This window comes from Pseudopipra pipra, chromosome 1 (assembly GCF_036250125.1).
Source record: "Pseudopipra pipra isolate bDixPip1 chromosome 1, bDixPip1.hap1, whole genome shotgun sequence".
In the NCBI taxonomy this organism is placed as follows: Eukaryota; Metazoa; Chordata; class Aves; order Passeriformes; family Pipridae; genus Pseudopipra; species Pseudopipra pipra.
In genome coordinates this window covers 76,404,846-76,422,640 of record NC_087549.1, presented here as the reverse complement: position 1 = coordinate 76,422,640, position 17,795 = coordinate 76,404,846, and the positions used below count along the sequence as shown (strand labels likewise).

The 17,795-nt window shown below is 40.7% G+C and overlaps 1 protein-coding gene across 2 annotated transcripts in view; it reads left to right on the top strand.

Moving 5' to 3' along the window:
• MYO10 (myosin X) overlaps positions 1-17,795 on the top strand; it is a 162,905-nt gene that overhangs the window by 104,066 nt on the left and 41,044 nt on the right. For both annotated transcript variants that reach the window (XM_064661733.1, XM_064661738.1), the window contains exons 18-19: positions 1,174-1,282; positions 4,070-4,150. In XM_064661733.1, the coding sequence (XP_064517803.1) occupies positions 1,174-1,282; positions 4,070-4,150 (190 nt within the window). The remainder of the gene's footprint in view (positions 1-1,173; positions 1,283-4,069; positions 4,151-17,795) is intronic.

The following is a 17,795-nucleotide window of genomic DNA, read 5'->3' as shown; positions in this document are numbered from 1 at the left end:
AACTCACTTGCTATTCTGTGATGAGTAAGGATGCTGGAAGCTGGTGATGGTTTTTAACAGTTTCAAGGTGCCTCATAGGCAATGTGCATGTGTGGTTTTTTACTTCACATACATCTGGCTTTGCTTGTATTTTGGGCATTCCCTAATTTGGGTGAACACTTGGTGTGGGAGACCTACCACAGTGCAAACTGCCATATAGTAATTGCTTCAAAGGGAGAGTTACTATAAAGATTTATGTTGCTGAAAGTTTGAGCATGGATGACTTTGGTACCTGCGTGTCTGCTGTCATTCTGTGTAAGGTCTTAGGGTCCTTGTACTCTGTGAGCCGTAGTGGTACCATGCCCCTTTCTGTAGGTGTATGGTTGAGGCTCCAGGACATGCAGAGGAGTGGCAGAAGAGGAGGCAGCTGAGCCCAGGTGTTGCTGTCTTAGCTGCTGCCCTCACCTATCCCATTCAGTCATCCTGCCTTGCTGTGCCAAGTTGCTTGTTTGTAAATCCCTTAAGCCCTTCTGTGCAGGGGAAACTGTTAATAAGCATTTACCTCTCTATGTTGTTTGTTCTGGATTTATGACATATCTGATATAACATCTGTCAATTTAAGTATGTAGGTAAAAGGAATAGATGAGTTAAAGCTGCTGGGCCTGGTTTTGCCTTTGCACCAACATCTGTGCAGAGTTCAAATTAAAATGTCAGTGTTTCTGTAGAAACGGTGAGAGGAGAGCACCCAACTGATAAAGTAGAAAACAGCAGGCACAGCTGGTATCTGAAAGTGAGGTGGGTGGCTATTTTGTGTTATGGCCCTAAACAAGCTGAAAGTCTTCTTTTTTTAGTCTTTGTGCAGGTACGGTTCCGGTTACAGTCAGCTGGAGTTTCAGTTGAGTGAGTGGAGTAAAATGCAGTAAGGCCTCTAGGACTTCACACTTCAGTTCCCTAATGATGTGTTTGGAGTAAAGAAAAAAGAACCTCCTTGTTTTGTTTTTATTTTCTCCCCTGCATAAATTCTGCAAAAGAAAAATCTCTTGTTTATTAAGGACTATGGAGAAAATCAATAAGAGTGTTTTTGATGGAGGAGCTACTTTCTAAGGGACAATGCTTTCTTTGCATTCTACAGTGATGAACCTCATAGTCTCTTAAGATACACTTTAGAAATATTCTTTTTCTTTCCCATTTCAGTCTTGATTTCATCTATGATCTATTTGAACATGTTTCAAGTCGCAACAATCAAGACACTCTTAAATGTGGAAGCAAGCACCGAAAACCCACAGTCAGTCTCCAGTTCAAGGTTAGTTAATATGTTGTCTCTGCTCTGTAGCTAATCAGTGATAGATAAACCCTGGTCAGTAAAGAATGGGTGCATACTGAAACAGAGGAAACTTACACATGAAAACATTGGTGTCTCTTCTATGAAAGTTCCCTTGCTAATCAACTGATTGGCTTTGAGTAGACACTAACCTTTGCATCACACCATCCACACAAAACTCCCGTTGCATTCCCCACTTGCTTACTCATCTTGCTTTAAAGCTCATCTACGAAGTTGGTCTCTCCTGTCCTGGTTTTTCTTTATAATCTAAATCCAGCCACAAAATCGCACAAAGCCTTACAGCAATGTCTGTATACTAAGAAAACAAGTGCTGAATAAATACCTCATTAAGGTGTTGCCTTGCCTTAACTTAAAGTTTGGAAGGCATTTTTGTTAAACACCTTTTTATGAGGCTTTATAACCTCCCATCAAAAATGGCACCAAATTGAAATCTAGCATAAAGTCTATCTGCAAATTATTTAAAAGAGAAGGATTGGCACAAAACATTTTCTAAATTACATGAGTACAAGTCTGGATTAGTTTTCTTTCATTTTGTTTGAATTAATATACATTTGCACAGTTCATTCACTTTTTTTTTAAGAAAGAGCAGACTCAAACCCCTTAAGGGTAGATTTTATCCTAGTAGACTATTTCTAAGTGTTGGACAGAACAGCAAGACGTATGCTGGGGCACAGACAATGCCTTTTATTAAAAACCCCTAATGTTGTATTTTCTGGACAGCTTGTTCTGTGCTACCATAACTCATATCAGACACTACTCACTTCTTATGGTGAGATGGTATTATTTGCTAGTTCTCTGGAATAGCAGAAGGTACTGTTTCTGCTTGGTCATTTGTATTACGTGCAAAGTAGACTTTTAAGATGTTACCTTACAGAAATTGACCGTATTTTTGCACCCACTTGGCAAGATAAAATAAAATTTAGTGTTCTTTCTGTTCTCTGTCAGGGCCCCTGGACAACATAAGGGTGATAAAACATGAAATCAAAACATAATTGCCTCTTATCTAAAGCTGTAGTAACTGACCATTAACCAGCTGGGCTGCTTTACAAGAGGTTGACCTTCACATCATACCTTCCCCAAAGAATTAGGTTGGGTGATTTTTGCATGTTTTAAAGCCTTACAGGGATTAGTCCATTTTATTTCAACTGAAGATAAGAACTTCGCCTTCACAGTTTTATTCTCATGGTAGGTTGGTTGACTCTTCTCTTCATTTGATGATGACCTGCCTCATGCAGGCCTTGGGGTGCACGCAGAATGGCTGAGTTTAGATACCATCTGTTTCAGCCTGTTGATTAGAGCAGGGCAAACTTCAAATTAGATTAGTCAGGTTGTCACCTGACACTGACTTAGAGGTTTGCAGCACTGTGCAGAATCTGGCTGTCTCAAGTAAAGGTGAAAATAGTTTAAATCATTTTTGTTTAGACTGAGCAACTTTTCCAATCTCTGCAAGCAGGAGCCTGGTTTGAGAGAACTGGCTTAGATGTCCATAGATGTAATGTTCACACAGATTAAATGCAGATTAAGCCTTTACTTTTTAAAGCTGTAAATATTTTTCTTTACACAAAAATACTTGGGTTTGTATGTTCTGGCTGTTTAATGTTTGCTGCCCTATTCCTGATCTGTAGGCTGGCAAAGACAAATGAAGCAAAGACCTATCATTTATATTCCCAGTCATTTCACTGTTTGCTCCCTTTGCTCTGCACCAGCTCCTGTGCACAGCCTTAACTCTGCTTGTTGCCTTTATCACTGCATGTTTAATTATCAAGTAAGTCCTTGGTGTGCAGATTAAAGCAAGAATTTGTTATAACAGACTGACACTGGCAGTTTTGCTCCAAGACATATGGCAGGATGCACAGTGTTACTCCTTTAAAAGGTGGATTTTCTGTCTCCTAGGCAGCCCGCTCTGTATTCCCTCTGCTGCCTGGCAAAAAGTACCACCTTTGAGGGTTGAAACATTACCATTTGCTAATTTTCTGGACTCTTCAGAGCCTGGGTTCCTCTCCTGTACAGTCATTTATATCTCTGCAAAGTAAATGCAAGACCTCAGTTTAAAATGGTTCATCATACTTAATGATACAGAATGAGGCAAGTTGGAATAAGATATGGAATGATGACTCAGGAGGGAAAGGGGCGGATGTGTAATTAAAGTAATAATCATAAAAGGACTGAGGGATTTTTGTGATTTTTATCTCCAGGCTGAGGTTCAGACAACTGATAGTCTAATGTGTATTGAATCATTCAGAGTTCTAAAACTAGGAAAAATCCTGTTTTCTTCAGGGGAAATGGAAAGTGAGTGGGCATAGGGCAGTTGAAATGAAAAGAGGAAATCTAGTTTTGTGGGTTTTTACCTTAAGCCCCTTATCCTTCCTTTTGACTTGCCCATGTTTAGCAGTTTGGGAATGTTGATCCTAAGTCTTAAGCAGTCATTTGAAAGATCCCTGAAACAGCAAATTTCCAATTTGGTGTTTCCATACAGTTTTCTTCGCATCAGTCTGTGAATCATGTTCACTGTAAAACAGTGATGACAGTTTTGATCAGAAGAGACAGTGGAAGAAATGAACATGCATGTATTGATCCCATATGTTTGGAAGCAAGAACTTACATGTTGCAGTAACTTCTGGTGTGTACCACTAGGTGTTGCAGTTAGATGCTGTCTGCAGTGCTGAGCTGCAAGAGCTCTTGTCCAGGGTATGTTGTTTGTACAAAAATCCAGCTTGTGAAGTGCTCTTCTTTCTACCTGTGTTTTAGGAATCACTTCATTCTTTAATGGCAACGCTGAGTTCTTCAAATCCATTCTTTGTTCGGTGCATCAAACCCAATGTGCAGAAGGTAAGATTTTAAATAGTTTCTGTCTTTTCTCTATGTCTCAGGCCTGATCTTTGTCTGCCTGTCTGGTTATTTACCACTGTGTGAAGCATAGAGTATCTGTCATTCTTCACTGACTTTGTAGAAGACTCTGCAAGTGGAAGGCACTGGGAAAGTCTTTTGATTTTTTAATAGTCATTGCTCACAACTTTGGTAAATGAGTGGCTTTAAGGATGGTTATAAAAGGAAGGTAGAAGGCTGCACTGCTCATGTGACAAGTCTGTGAGAGCCTTTTTAGGAAGAAAATACCAAAACTGCAAAGTTTGGTTTAAATCACTAGAGGCAGTGATTCATGTGCATATAGCAAAACCAGTGTGAATGACTGACTCTGTCATCAGACACTTACTGTTTCAATTTATGAAGACACCCAGTCTTACATGCTGGCTGTTTTGTTCTGTTACAGAATTTTGTTTTTAAAACAGGCTTGGAGACTAAGGCTTACAATATTGATTTGTCTTTTGGGTTACAGATAATGAAAGACAATGTCAAGACTTTTCTAAATATGTTGGAGTGCTCTCTAGAAATGATGTGGTAATGATACAGCAGTCGTTGAAATTAATATTGTTAGCCTGGTTCTGATATCCTGGGGTTTTGCACATCCGTTTTTAGCTTTATAGACTGTTATTCAGCTATGGTCTGCTTAGGTCAAAATGCAACAGGCAGAGGTGCTAATGAATCTGATTTACGGTTTTCACATGGGAATTCATAAGTGACTTTGCTATAAATCCATATTTACTTGTTACATTTTTCTGGGATGTCTGGTTAATCAGGATACTAACAAGTCAAACCTGCAAATTTCATTTCAGGTTTTTGTGTTACCTGGACAGTACATCCTTGACTTTACGTGTTTTCAGTTGCTAACTCTACTTTTGCACTGCTACTTGTGATGTGTCAAATAACATGCAGATTTGGGGCACCTTAGCAAGAGGGAGCAGCCTGGAAGCAAATAAGAACTGCTTTCTGCATGTTGAAGTGTTTGGTGCTGAGGTGTGCAGCCACCAGGCAGCTGAACCCACATGGATGATGGCACCTGGGCCAATAGCTGGGGTTTGTGAGCCTATGTATGTAGCAAATCCCTAATTGTGTAAGGAGTTCAGTTTTGAAAAGCTTGTTTGCTTCCCTGCTCCTGTTTCTACCTGGAAGCCACATGACCCTTAGAAAGCCCGCCTTCTACCACTGGAGTGTAAGAAGAATTTTAGTAACTAACTCACACATTTTCCTTATTTGTCTTTTTGTACCTGAGTAAGGCTCATCCCAGTACCAAAGTCACAAGGATTTACCATGATTGATTCAAGAACCAGGCACTTGTTGCATTTCCATGGCAAGGAAAACACTGTTTTCCTATTCCTATGTTCTTTGTTCTTCCAGTCTTCTCCCAGTAGAATGCTCCATTACTGACAAATTTGGCATCTGTTACTGTATCTGCGCATATATTTTACTACCATTAAAACAAAGTTCTCACAGAATTTTCCTGCTGTGCAAGGAGAAGGAGCTTGAGAAAGCCTCAGTCTCAGGGAACCACATCTAATTGCAGGAGTGCATGCTGGAACAGATTGGGAGATTTCTGTACACAATCCCTTTAAATGTACATATAAAGTCTCACTGAAATCTTACACAAAAACGATTGTCCTTGTTTTCCATTTGCTTTAATTTGATTGCAAATTTGACTTGATTCAATGGCTTTACCAAATAAGAAATCCTATTTGAAGAACAAGAGTCAGATGTCACATGGTTTCTCTGTTGTAGCTGATTCAGTAGAAGACTTGACAGAAAATGAGAAGGAAAGAAAGACATCCTTTCAGTGCTTGTCAATGGCATTCTTAAATCAGGGAAGTGTTATCAAAATGCATTTTTGGGATTCAGTGTTGTAAGTTTTGCCAGCTGTACCCTGTTCTCTGTTCCCTACTCCATGGCATACAGACATAGTGATTTTAAGTGCCAATGTTGTGATGTTGTTGCTCCTGCTGCAATGCAGGTACCTGTGCTGGATTCTGTAGATGCACATCACAATAAGGATTTTGTATTTTATCCTCTCATACAACATGTTGCTTCTTTTCAGTCAGACAAAGGAAAAGAAGGTGATTCAGTTTGCACAGCTCTGAACCAGCACAGCTCAGACACATTAGCTGTGCGTGGACTGCCAGGGATTACCATGTATGTGACTCACTGTGCAGGGTTGGTTAGAAACATAACTGCTTGAAACATTCAGATGAGCCACTGAGGCAGAGAAACTGGGATCGAAAGAAAGTAAATGTCTTCACTGAGCAGTTTCCTCTGTGTTTTCCATCTGCAGTGATGGTGATAGGGAATGATAAATGTCACTTGAAAATTACTTAAACAGTGCTTGGCAAATACCAAGTTATGTGGAAGAAAGGGGTGTCTTACTTGCTTTTTGAAATACACAGCATTAAGGCAGAGCTGGACCAGAGAGATTCATCAAGGGGGGAGCTGAAGTTGTGTTACTGGGGGCAAAGCCTCTAAATCTACTCCTCTCTCTGGACTGGGTACAAATAGGTGACAGATCTATTGGTGAGCATCCTCTGGAGGGGAGGAGCTGGGGAGGCTTGAGACCTGTTTTACTCTGGAAGTATGTTTGAATTCTGTAGGTGGATGAGGTTGAGCAAATGGAAGTCAAATTCAAAAAAGCAGAATGTGCAGCAGACAGTACTTTCTCTACTGTTCTAGACATTAAAGTATATTCATGTTGGATAAGAGATGTGATAATTTACAGTAATTATTTGATTGTTGTAATTTTTCAAAAGTTTAATTTCAAATACGTTGCAATGGCAAGCAAAAACAATTCAGCATATGCAGTAAACCACTGAACATTTACATATGAAAGCAGGATCTACACTCATTAGTGCAATTTCCTAAAGGGAGCGCACAGAGTATGTGACCTTTTGTCACAAAACATTTCAGCGAGCAGGCCTCAGACAGAAGGACAGAGGACCCATTAATCTTTGGGAGACCCTTGAACAATCATGGTATCTGTTTTCACTATTTCCAATCTGTTCTGAACTAGCCATAACATGGAAACTTTTCCACTTGGTATGCTTAATGAGTGTTTTTCTGCTAATGAAGGGTCTTTCTCCTCTCCCCTTATCTTCACTGCAGCTGGCAGAACTATGTTTCATTTCATCCTTTTAAACTTTGACACATCTTTCTCTGTTTCTTGGTTTCATGTTTCTTTTCCTACCTCCTGTTCTGTGCAATAATGATTCCTCTCTGCAGCCTTACCTTTTCTGGTCTTTGTCTCCTGGGTTTTTTTTGGTGTACCTTAAATTAAAAAACAAACACCACCACCACCACCACCAAACAAAAACCAACCCACAATCAAACAAAAATCCCAACAGAAAAAAAGACTTTTTTAAAACAAGCTTTAACCATTGTTACAGCCATCAGCTGAATGTTTCTTCCAGCTTGCTGCTGTTAATAAAGTTGCTAAGCCTTGGTGCCACTCAGGAGACCAATAAAAGTAAACTTAAGGCTTGCACTTCCTATTCAAGCTGTTTCAGAGGCAGAAATTTTCCTGTTGCCCAGAAACAGCCAGCCTCAGGAAGCTTGTCTTAAGTGCTTTCTCAAGTTCCCTTTTCCATTTAGATTATTTCTTGAAAATATATTGGCATAAACACGAGTGGCATAATACTGGCATAAGTGTAGTGAGTGGCCCCCAGCTCCAGCATCTGCGCAGCCTCATCTGTGCTGGTCTCTCGAAACTTCAGTTAGTACAGCTTGCTTTTGTAATTCCCTGTTCTTGAGACTTCCACGGGTTCAGGCTTGGCTGTTCTCTCATGCATGTAGATGGGTGTCTCCACTTCTCTTTGGTTACAGATCTAAATTGAGTTAGATAGACAAAATCCTGGCTTAATTAAAGTTCACATGAAATATTTGAAGTAGACAAGAATTTCACTTTTTAATTTTTATAGAAAACTTCTGCTGGTGTGTGCCACCAGGCAACGGGATTGCAGGGTCTCTACTCATCTCCCTGTCTACTCATTTATGGTCTGTCTCATTCCTCTGTTGTATTGATGGTCTTGTCACTGTCAAGATAAAAGCTGCCTTGTCTCAGAGCTTGTGATCTCTGAAGGGGCAATTCTCTTTCTCTGCAGATTTTTATATTAATTTCTCTTTAATCTTAAAATTTAATTAGGTCAGGTAAAGGAATGAGACAAAATTAAACCTGTATTGTAAACCTACTGCAGGGCAGGGGCTACAGGGAGCAACAGAAAAAATGAAACTCATAATAACTTCACAGTTCAAAAGAAGACTGGTAGAAAAAACATCTGTAATAAATTCTGTGAGGCCTACTGCTGCTTAGAATCCTATCATGCTCCATATTCATTCTGGGAAAATACTTATCAAGGCAATAAGATTGTTAGCATCACTTCTGGGGACAGAACCATTTGAGGGATCAAGGTATGGCTATTGGCACCTGCAGTGTACTTTGAGGCATAGGTCATTAATGGCCTTGAGACACCCTGGAATAGCAAGTAGCGTGTCCTGTATAAGACAAAATAAGATGCAAACCTATTTTGCTTGGCGCCTGAATTAAAGTTGTGCTCTTAGAATAGCTCTGAACCATTACAAATATGAGTATAGCATAATACCAGCCTAAACACCAGTTAGAAGTACAGCTCAGGAATGCAGTGCAAAGGAACAGTGATAGTACAGCTTGACCCCATCTGCGAGGGTGATTGTATGCAGGGTGTGGAGCAGGTAAAAGTGCAGTGAACCAGTATGTGAACTGGTTGTCAAGCTGGAATTGCAGTATTGTCATATTGAGACTTGACTGTATGAATTACTGAGTTTGTCTTGTAGGGAGATTTTAATTTTTATTTTTTTCAGAAATATGGATAAGGAGAGTTCAAGTCTAATGGTGCTGCATTGAGAACAGCACCGATATATAACCTTGAAAGATTCAGGGAAGAAGACTCTGAGCTTCAAGGATACCTGTAGCACAGGATTGCTAAGCATCTGGAAAACAGACTTTTACAAGTCTGTTTTAAAAAAATATCCTTAATACAGTGGTCTGACTTCAAACTTCTACACACATCCTACTGGAGTTATTTACCAAGCATGTGCTTTGCACACTGACCTCAGTCATGCAACAGACTCTGGGTTTCCCCAGCTGGGGAGCTGATGCCTTTGTGAGGTTTTAAGGATGCTGAGCCCAGCAGTTAAAAGCTAAAACGTGTTAGGCCCTAAATGGAAGGTCTTTACGGTTTACTCAGTTGCTGAGGCCTGGGGTAGCCCTTCTGCAGCAAAGCTGCAGTATTCTCTGGTGCTAGGAGCTAGCAGATCACATGGTAAATTTGACTTGCTGTCCATAAGAAAAAGGGAATAGAAAGCCTTATCATGGTAGTAGTTACCCTGTCATACTTTGAAAGTAAAGGGAATAGATTATATAACCCATGTACAGCTGCTGGGTATGTGTGGTGCTGTCTGTAGAAAGTTACAGTCTAGTAGTATTCATTTACAGTGTATAAGCAGCTCATATATTAGAGATCCTTATTGCCTGTTTTAAAAATGTCTCTTTAATCTCAGTTGTTTTCAATAAATACTTGTTTTAAGAAGGCTTTCTGGCTGCCAATTACTGCTGTCATTTCTTCTGGAGGAAGCAGAGCCACAGGCTCTGAGCACAGATTTAGCTTGCTGGGGCAGCTTGGGTCAGGCTCAGGGAACTGCTGCTCCAGCTAATCATTTGCGAGGAGTGCAATCATTTCCCGAAAACATAGCATGTTGGCCTGATCTCTCAGGTCAGCAAGTGCATGGGGCCAAATGCGAACTATTTGTCTTTAGCCCTTTAACTTGTTCGTAAGGCCTTATGATTCATAATCAGGAAGGTGCAGTTGGAAGGTGTGGCATCATGCCTGGCCAGCACCACTTAATTCAGCTGCCTGGATCTTGTCGTCTTGGGTTTTGCAGAATTATACAGCTTCAAATCAAGACTTGTGGAGTATGTCCCAGCTGCATCCTCTTCTGACACATCACTTGAGTAATTAGGTCTGGCTCTAGAAGATTCCTTAGGTAAAAGTGATAAGGAGAGTGGGTGTGAGGAAAGCAATCGCTCCTGCTCACAGAGTGCCAGCAGTGATGTTACATGTGAATCTGAATCCCTGCCTGAAAGAACAAGATGATTCCTGCAGAGTGTTTTGTGCTGCATGTAAGGCATGCCCGTCTTTTGTATCCTCTCTGAAAGATTGCTCCCATCACTCCTGTGGTGCAGCCTGTGGGTTATGCTGCCCAGGAGCCACTGGGTTGTCCCTTTGTCCCCATCTCAGAGTGCTTGCTCGGCTGAAGTAGGTCATTCCACTCTCCGGGCAGTCACACAGACAGGCATGTTCTTCTTCTTCATCAAGGTTTGTTGCTTACCAAGCAGGGCTGACGAGGCAACCCTTTGCTAAGTGTATTAGGGTTTGTCTTTCAGTGACCGTGGTTAAGGAGTTTAAAATTGAGCTGTTTAAGGCTAGGGATAGAGGGCTGAGATGGGATGCTGCCGGGGAGGGAGCAGACACTCTGCTGTAAAGGTTGCATCAAACTCCAGGCAGTGCAGGCAGACAGATATTTGCATGTTTTGCGGCATGTACCATTTGGTAGGACTCTTTCCATGAATGGTAGGAGTAATTTTATGGATATTGGATAGTAACTGTGGCAGTATCTAAGCAGGATGGAGGGACACATGGGCAGCAAACGCTGCTTTGGGAGGGACTTGGAAGGAGGTGGCCCAAATGGCAAAGTACCAGAACAATTCTGGGGAAAAATAAAATGCCTGGGGGTAGGGTATTTTTAATGTGTGACACTTGCTGTGTAGTTCAGTGTGATATGTAGAAGTGAGGAAGATTTTCACTGCTGCACCCATTGATCTGTTCAGCACCAGAGCACCTTACTGCCTCTAGCTGACTTCAGGCAGTGCAGTAATTCTACATGTTGTGCCACCTGATGGATTTTTTGAGGTTTATGAATTACTTTATATGTGATTGTGTGACATGGATAGGCGTTCATGAAACTGCAACTACTGATCCCAAGTCTGAAGTATTTGCTTTTTATAAATACTGAGCAAAGAACTTGGCTTTTCTTCCTTCTTGTGCATTCTACCAAGCATTTGAATTGCAAACATTGTCATGCAAATGTATGCTCAGAAAAAGTGTGTACTTCATCAAGCTCTGGAAGTTTTCTTCTATAACTACAAAAAAAAAGTCCCCCATCTCTAGATGGCAATTTACATTCAAATCCTGTTTGCTGTGTTCTCATGGTAACTACTCCAAGGGAACATGCACAGTCTATGATAAATAGACATCCTCAGACCTCCAAAAGCAGTGCTGGGGTATAGAGTATTGTTCTTTAGCAAAAACTTTAAGGTTCGTAAGTCCCTTCCTTGCTAAACTAAGTCTTAGGGCATTTTGTGCATTTTATCTCTTAAGGTTTAAGAATTTGTTGGCTGTGAAATGTATTTACATTCTTGCTGCCTATAAGGTGAGATTAGCCCTTGTGTCCTGTTAGTCAGGAATATCTTCAGCAATTGCTGTAGAGCCAGCCCTCGCTAGGCTTGACTTCCTTTGAGTAGCAGCAGGAATGAATTAAGCAAGTACAGCCAAAGATATCACATGAAAGACTTGAAATACCAGTGAGCTGAAGAAAGCCCTGTTCTGTGTGTGTCTCTGTGTGTGTACATAGCTGCAACTGCTAAAGATTCAGTTTTTCACAATGGATGAACGCTGAAGGGTGAAAAAGTCTTAAAAGGTAAGGGGTTTAATTCATGCAGATTTTTAAATTATTTTAATCTTGCATACTTGAAGCTGCAGTGGACTTGTAGAAAAATAATATAAAGTGCTTGTAGTTTGGCTGAGCAAGCTGTACTGGAAATGTTTCTGGACTTGTATTTTCTTTTAAAGAGGGTAAATGCATGCAGAATCAAGTTATGAAGAAAGATCTAAATTTACTGGTCTAATCATATTTTCAAGCTCCAGGAGAGCTTTGCTGCCAAGCAGTCTGCTTTAATAAATCACACTTTGTTTGAAAGTTAAAGAGGTGATTGTTTGCAGAGCTGGGAAAAAGTCAGCAGAAGTAGAGCTGTCTGTGCAGAGTGGGGAAGACCTGTGTTGTAGCGATGGGCTGCTTTCTGAAGAAAGATCTTTTCTGTTGTTCAGCAGTCTATGGTAGAGATTTGGGCAAACAAGCTATGTAAAGTTTAGGTTTATAGTATTCCTGTAATTTATTAAGGCATAAGGCATGGCTGTAGTTTTGTGTTAATTACGTGAACAGAAAGCGATACTGGGGATGAGTGTGTTCGGAATGGGGGGAATCCAGCGAGATATCTTCAAAATCCAGAAGTCTAATTTTGTAGTTTTACTGGAGAAACTTGATGGGGCACATTTGAAACAGTAATTTTTTGCCATAGAAATACAGGAAATGGAAAATGCCTGGAAAAAATTTATTGCAGTAGTAATGGAAAGGATACCATAACAGCAGTATATTTTTACTTTGTTTGCTGTGTCAGCTCTCCCTTCCATCTCCAGTGAAGTAACCCCCCCAGCACAGCATGTAAAATAGCTCTGTTCACCACTGGTTGTCTTTGCTTCTGGGATCTGCATTTTACTCCCTGCTTTCCCACTTAAAGTGCTTGTCTCTGCAAACATTAGAATTCAGCCACAGGGTAGAAAATTAGGATAAAATTGCTTGAGAGAACCTGTTATGAAGGGAATGGGTTTGATCCTGCATCATTGAAGTCTATGGGAGTTTTATTCTGGTCTCAAGAAGAGCAATCCTAGATTTGCAAGGCAAATCTAGGTGGAGGATGCATGATCTGATAAAGTGCCTATGGGACCAGGAAACAGGGTTCTCATAACTTGTAGTTGTTCTTCTCTCACTGATGTTAGAATATGTCCCTTTAAACCCCAAATAGTAGCAGTTGTGGTAGGTCAAAATGTAGCTGGTTTTGTTGTGTGACACATCAATGGTATGTGTTCAGTATTTCTTTCACTAAACCGGCTTAGTTTCAAAAAAGATAAGATTGTTTTGTTTCTCATTTGTTGGCTTATTCAGAAAAATGTATTTACAACCTGTACCAGAAATGGAAGCAGAACAACAATGGTTTTTCCAATACAGCTAGATTACTGATAGGAATTATGTGAAAGTTAGAGTGCTGTCCCAGTCTGCGTCAAGAGCAGAAGTTAATGGTGTTTAAGAGTAGAACTTGAATGAGTTACTGAACTTTTTTCTCCTTAACTGTTTATGTTTTCTTAATTTAGTCAGAGGATGCAGCAAAGACTTCAGGGGGGAAACCTCACTGTGATGGATTTGTAAGGACTAAGTAAACTTCAGAACATCTGGTGTTAAGTCATCAGATGAAACATTAAACATGAAATGCATACTGAAAGCTCATCAAAGCATCTTATTTTTGTTGTCTTACACTCAGAATTTAGCATTCCTGGTGGCTTTAGGCAGTTTATAAACCTCAGAAGAAAGGCAAGTCCTTTCTGAACACTGTCATTAGAAGTCAAGTTGTGGTTCCAGTTGTATGAAATGGCGCGTAGTAGCTGTAAAGTCCATGTTTTAGGACATCATCTGAGCTGTAGCTGTGTGACAGCAGTCAGTCTAAACTACAGGAAGTTTTTGGCTGACACATGATGAGGTTTGAGGTTGCTGTTATTAGTTTGTCTCCTCTCCACATTCCTGATGTGTATTCCCTGTTCAGGCAACAGGGAGCTGGGCAGCTGGGATCACTTTGCTGGGGAGGTGATAGCACCACAGTTCCTCAGGCTCTGTGGGCAGTAATTGTTTTGTTGCTTGGTCCCAAGGGACCTGCTTGGGCAGGGACACACTGTTTAGGTCTGTGAAGCTGCTGGTGAGCCAAGAAGCCCATTGCACCATGTAAATCATTTGACACACTGGGAAGTTTTTTGGTTTTGCTGCCACCTTGGATTGTGGCACACACCTGTGAGGATTGCACGATATTTAGTGTAGGAAAGGCAAGTTTGTCACTAAACTCATAGTACTAGGGTCTGTTTCCACTGTTTACATGAGATGTATTGTTGCATTTTTGAAACTCACTCTCTGTAGATCTAGAAATCTTAAAGTAGATGGGTTCAGATAAGACATCCACTTTCAGAAAGCCAGATAAATGCCAAATCCTCTGTGATGCTGGCTTTCTCAAATGAATAGCTGCCTCAGATTCAGCATGAAAAAGATGTGTATGTCCATCTGCAACTTGCCAAACACGCCATTTGTGCATATTTACCAAAAAGAAACAGTGACCAGCCTCATCAATTAAGTAGTCTTTCAAAGGGAGAAATTACGATTTTTTATTAAAAGTGGTGTAGCACTTAAATTAGCTTCAAAAAGAATTCACATGTCAAACAAAAATTGCATTTAGGAAAGCTGATTCTATCTTAAGCATCTCTTTCTGAGTCAAACATTAAGGTTACGCTGGGTTGTATACTTCAGCCAGCCTAGGAATTTCTCAGGGCAGAAATGGCTGTTCAGCCATGTAAAATTGCTATTCCCCTGTGACTACTGGCATGCCCAACATAGCAAATCTCAAATCTCCTGGTTCTTACAGGAATGTATATTTCATTAGCCTCAATGAGCTCTAATCACACGTGTAAATGCTTTGCTTTAGTTATTCCTGGTTTGATGCTGCTTTGGCCAGCACATAACAGAGAACCTGGAGCCACAATGCATTGTGTCACACAGCTCTGAAGAGGAGTGAGGCATATATGCAGCTCCCTTACAGTGCAGACTCAGCCTAAAGTCATGATGCAGATGACTCACAAGTCATCTGCACTGAGAAGACAGGATTTGTTACATCTGCTGCTTCCAGTGATGCATGTTCCATGCTGCCGGCCAGTCCCAGGAGAACAGAGTGCTGGTAAGGCAGTAGTGAAAGTGCGTCTAACCAATCATGGAATCTCAACAGTCCGTTTTCACCATGATCAGAAAATATGGAAGAGGGAAGAAAAATCCACTTCTAGAGCAGGAAGAGCCATATTCTTATTTGAATATGATTCAATAGATTGTAAGACCATAAATAAGGGCAGAACTTTTCTCCACACAATCATCTTAAAAATAGATAGAGTCAGCCAAGTGTGTGGCTCATGTAACTAAGTAAAGATGGAACTAGTCTTAGAGAAACAAAGGGCCATTGACCAGCATCGCTGGCTGTGGATTCTGCAGGCTTTGAGGAGATGAATAGTGGCACCACAATTAAATCACTCGTAAGATGGTTGAATGTTAAATTACTTAGACGCTGATGTAATGTTACCATCTATTATAATTCATTCTTTCTCTCTCTCTGTATATATGTGTGTTTAGATTAATCATTTAATAGTTAGTTTGATTACCATATTGATGGTAAGGAGGTTTATTGCCATCCATTTTGGGAAACCATGTACCATGCTAATAAAGCAAAGTTAATTTACTCTATAGTTAACTCTTAAATCACAGATGTTTAGGAATTGGAACAAAGAAGTCTCTTGTGCAACTGTTTTTTGTGAGGGAAAAATATGTGGTGACTTTGATTGCAAGTATTGATGCTTACCAACACATATTCTATTGCAATGAGATGACAGTGTAGGGGTTTTTTTCTCTACTCAATGCAGTTAGTATCAATTCAGGAAGCCAGGAAGTACCTGCTGTTTTAGCCAAGGTGATGTTGACTCACCTGTGTGTGGCCTCCATGGCAGCACAGATAGCTGTGATCTGCAGAGCTCCTCCATCTCATGTTTATATAAAATATGAAGAAATCAGTAAAGGGGCTTTTTGTTTTACTTTTTTTACTTTTGTTTTACTTATCCTGAATTACGAGAAATACCTAATTTGATTTTGATGTGGTTCTCTGAAACATCAAAGAACTCAAGGAGAATTTGCAACTCTCAATGGAAGAATGGGACAGGACTGTTGTGTTATAACGAAGCGGCCAAAGGAGAACATATTTATTGCCTTTTTCTGTGAAATGAATGTACATTTATTGCCCTTTTCTGTGAAATGAAGAACAAACAGCTGTCTTCCTTTTCTGCCCCTGCCCTGCAAACACACACATACACACATTTCGCTAGTCTTGTTATCTTGTCTAGTCTGTTAGGTCTGCAAAGCAAGTCCTGAGTATGTAATGTAAAAATGTATAGGAATACATGAACAGCAGCTCAAAGGACCAAATTCTAAGAAAAATGCCAAAATTAGACTGACACTACCCGAGATGTGCTGAGATATAAGATGTAGTAGTAATTAACATACCAATTACGTGGGATTGAGCTGGGCCATTTATCTGAACCGTCACGCAAATCTTGCTGTCAGATAGGTAGACATCTGTGCTGGTCACAGCGATCCCCATCACCTCTGTAAACTTGAATTTCCTCTCTCTACACTTAAAAAGTGTCTTAAATGCAGTGTTACGGGGTTCCTGATACCTAAAGGAGATCTCCAGACCACGCACTGCAAGTCTACTGCAGCATAGCGCTTGTTCAACTCACAGTATCCCCAGCTCCCTCAGGTTGAAGCAAGCCTTTGGGAATGATCCAAATCAGCGAGAGCCATGTGCAACACTATGGGACATTTCTGGTGCAGAGGGGCATGCCTGCTGGCCACTCTGGCAAGGGGCAGTGCAGGGAGTTGGGTGGCAGGGATGCTTGGGGAGGGCTGGGCAGTGGTGCCTGTGCAGGCAGCAGCCCAGAGGCAGCAGCCCTGCTGTGAATGAACCTCTGTGCCTGTGCTGGGGTGGGAATAATCTGCCCTTTCAGTGCTGTCCGACCTCCGGTGTCCTAGCAACACAAAGCTGTTCGACTGAATATTCTGTGGCATTCCTCATTTACACGTAACAGATATTGGCTGTTCTTTAAGCCTGGCTGATTTCCCATTATGGCTTTCGAACAACAGGCTTGATACAGGAAGGAGAAGGGAAAAGGCTACTTAGGAGATAATTTTATGAAACCACATATTTTTTTGGTGGAGGAATTACACTGGAATGTTTCCTTGCTTGAGAAAGCACCGAGCAGACTGAGTAAGTCTGTGCATTACGTCAGCCTTGTGCTTTGTAGGCGTCTTTTATGGGACACGGAGAGAGTGAACCATGTGCAGGGGCTAAATGCTTTGGAGAAGGAGAAACTGCTTGTGGCCTCAATATTGAAAAAGGAGTGCAGTCAAGCACTAACTTATTAATGTTACTTGAATCTGATTTTGACTTTTAGCTACAAAGTTGCTGCTCCATGGGGCCATACAACAAACATGGACGCTCCGCACTTAAATCAGCTACTCACACTTTTTTATTATTCTAAACCTTGTAGTTTGCAGAGGTGTGATTCATGATTGTTGCAGGGCCTTTCCCATTTTTGAAAATTGGAACCAATCATTTGGAGGAGATTTTTATTATTTTGTGGTGAATGAGAAGGCTTTGTAATGACTTTTAATCTAAGATAGTCTTTAGTGCTGCAACCTGTGTCTTCATGGACAGTCAGCTACAGTAAAATTTGAGCCAGTCTGCCCTTGCTGGACCATGAAATACTTGCATAAGTAATGAAGGTTACAGAAGTCAGCATTAAGTTTCTTAAAATAAATAAAAGTAGTATTTTCTTCTATGAATGGCATGCTGAAGGAGGGCTAGTTAGATCTTTTAGTC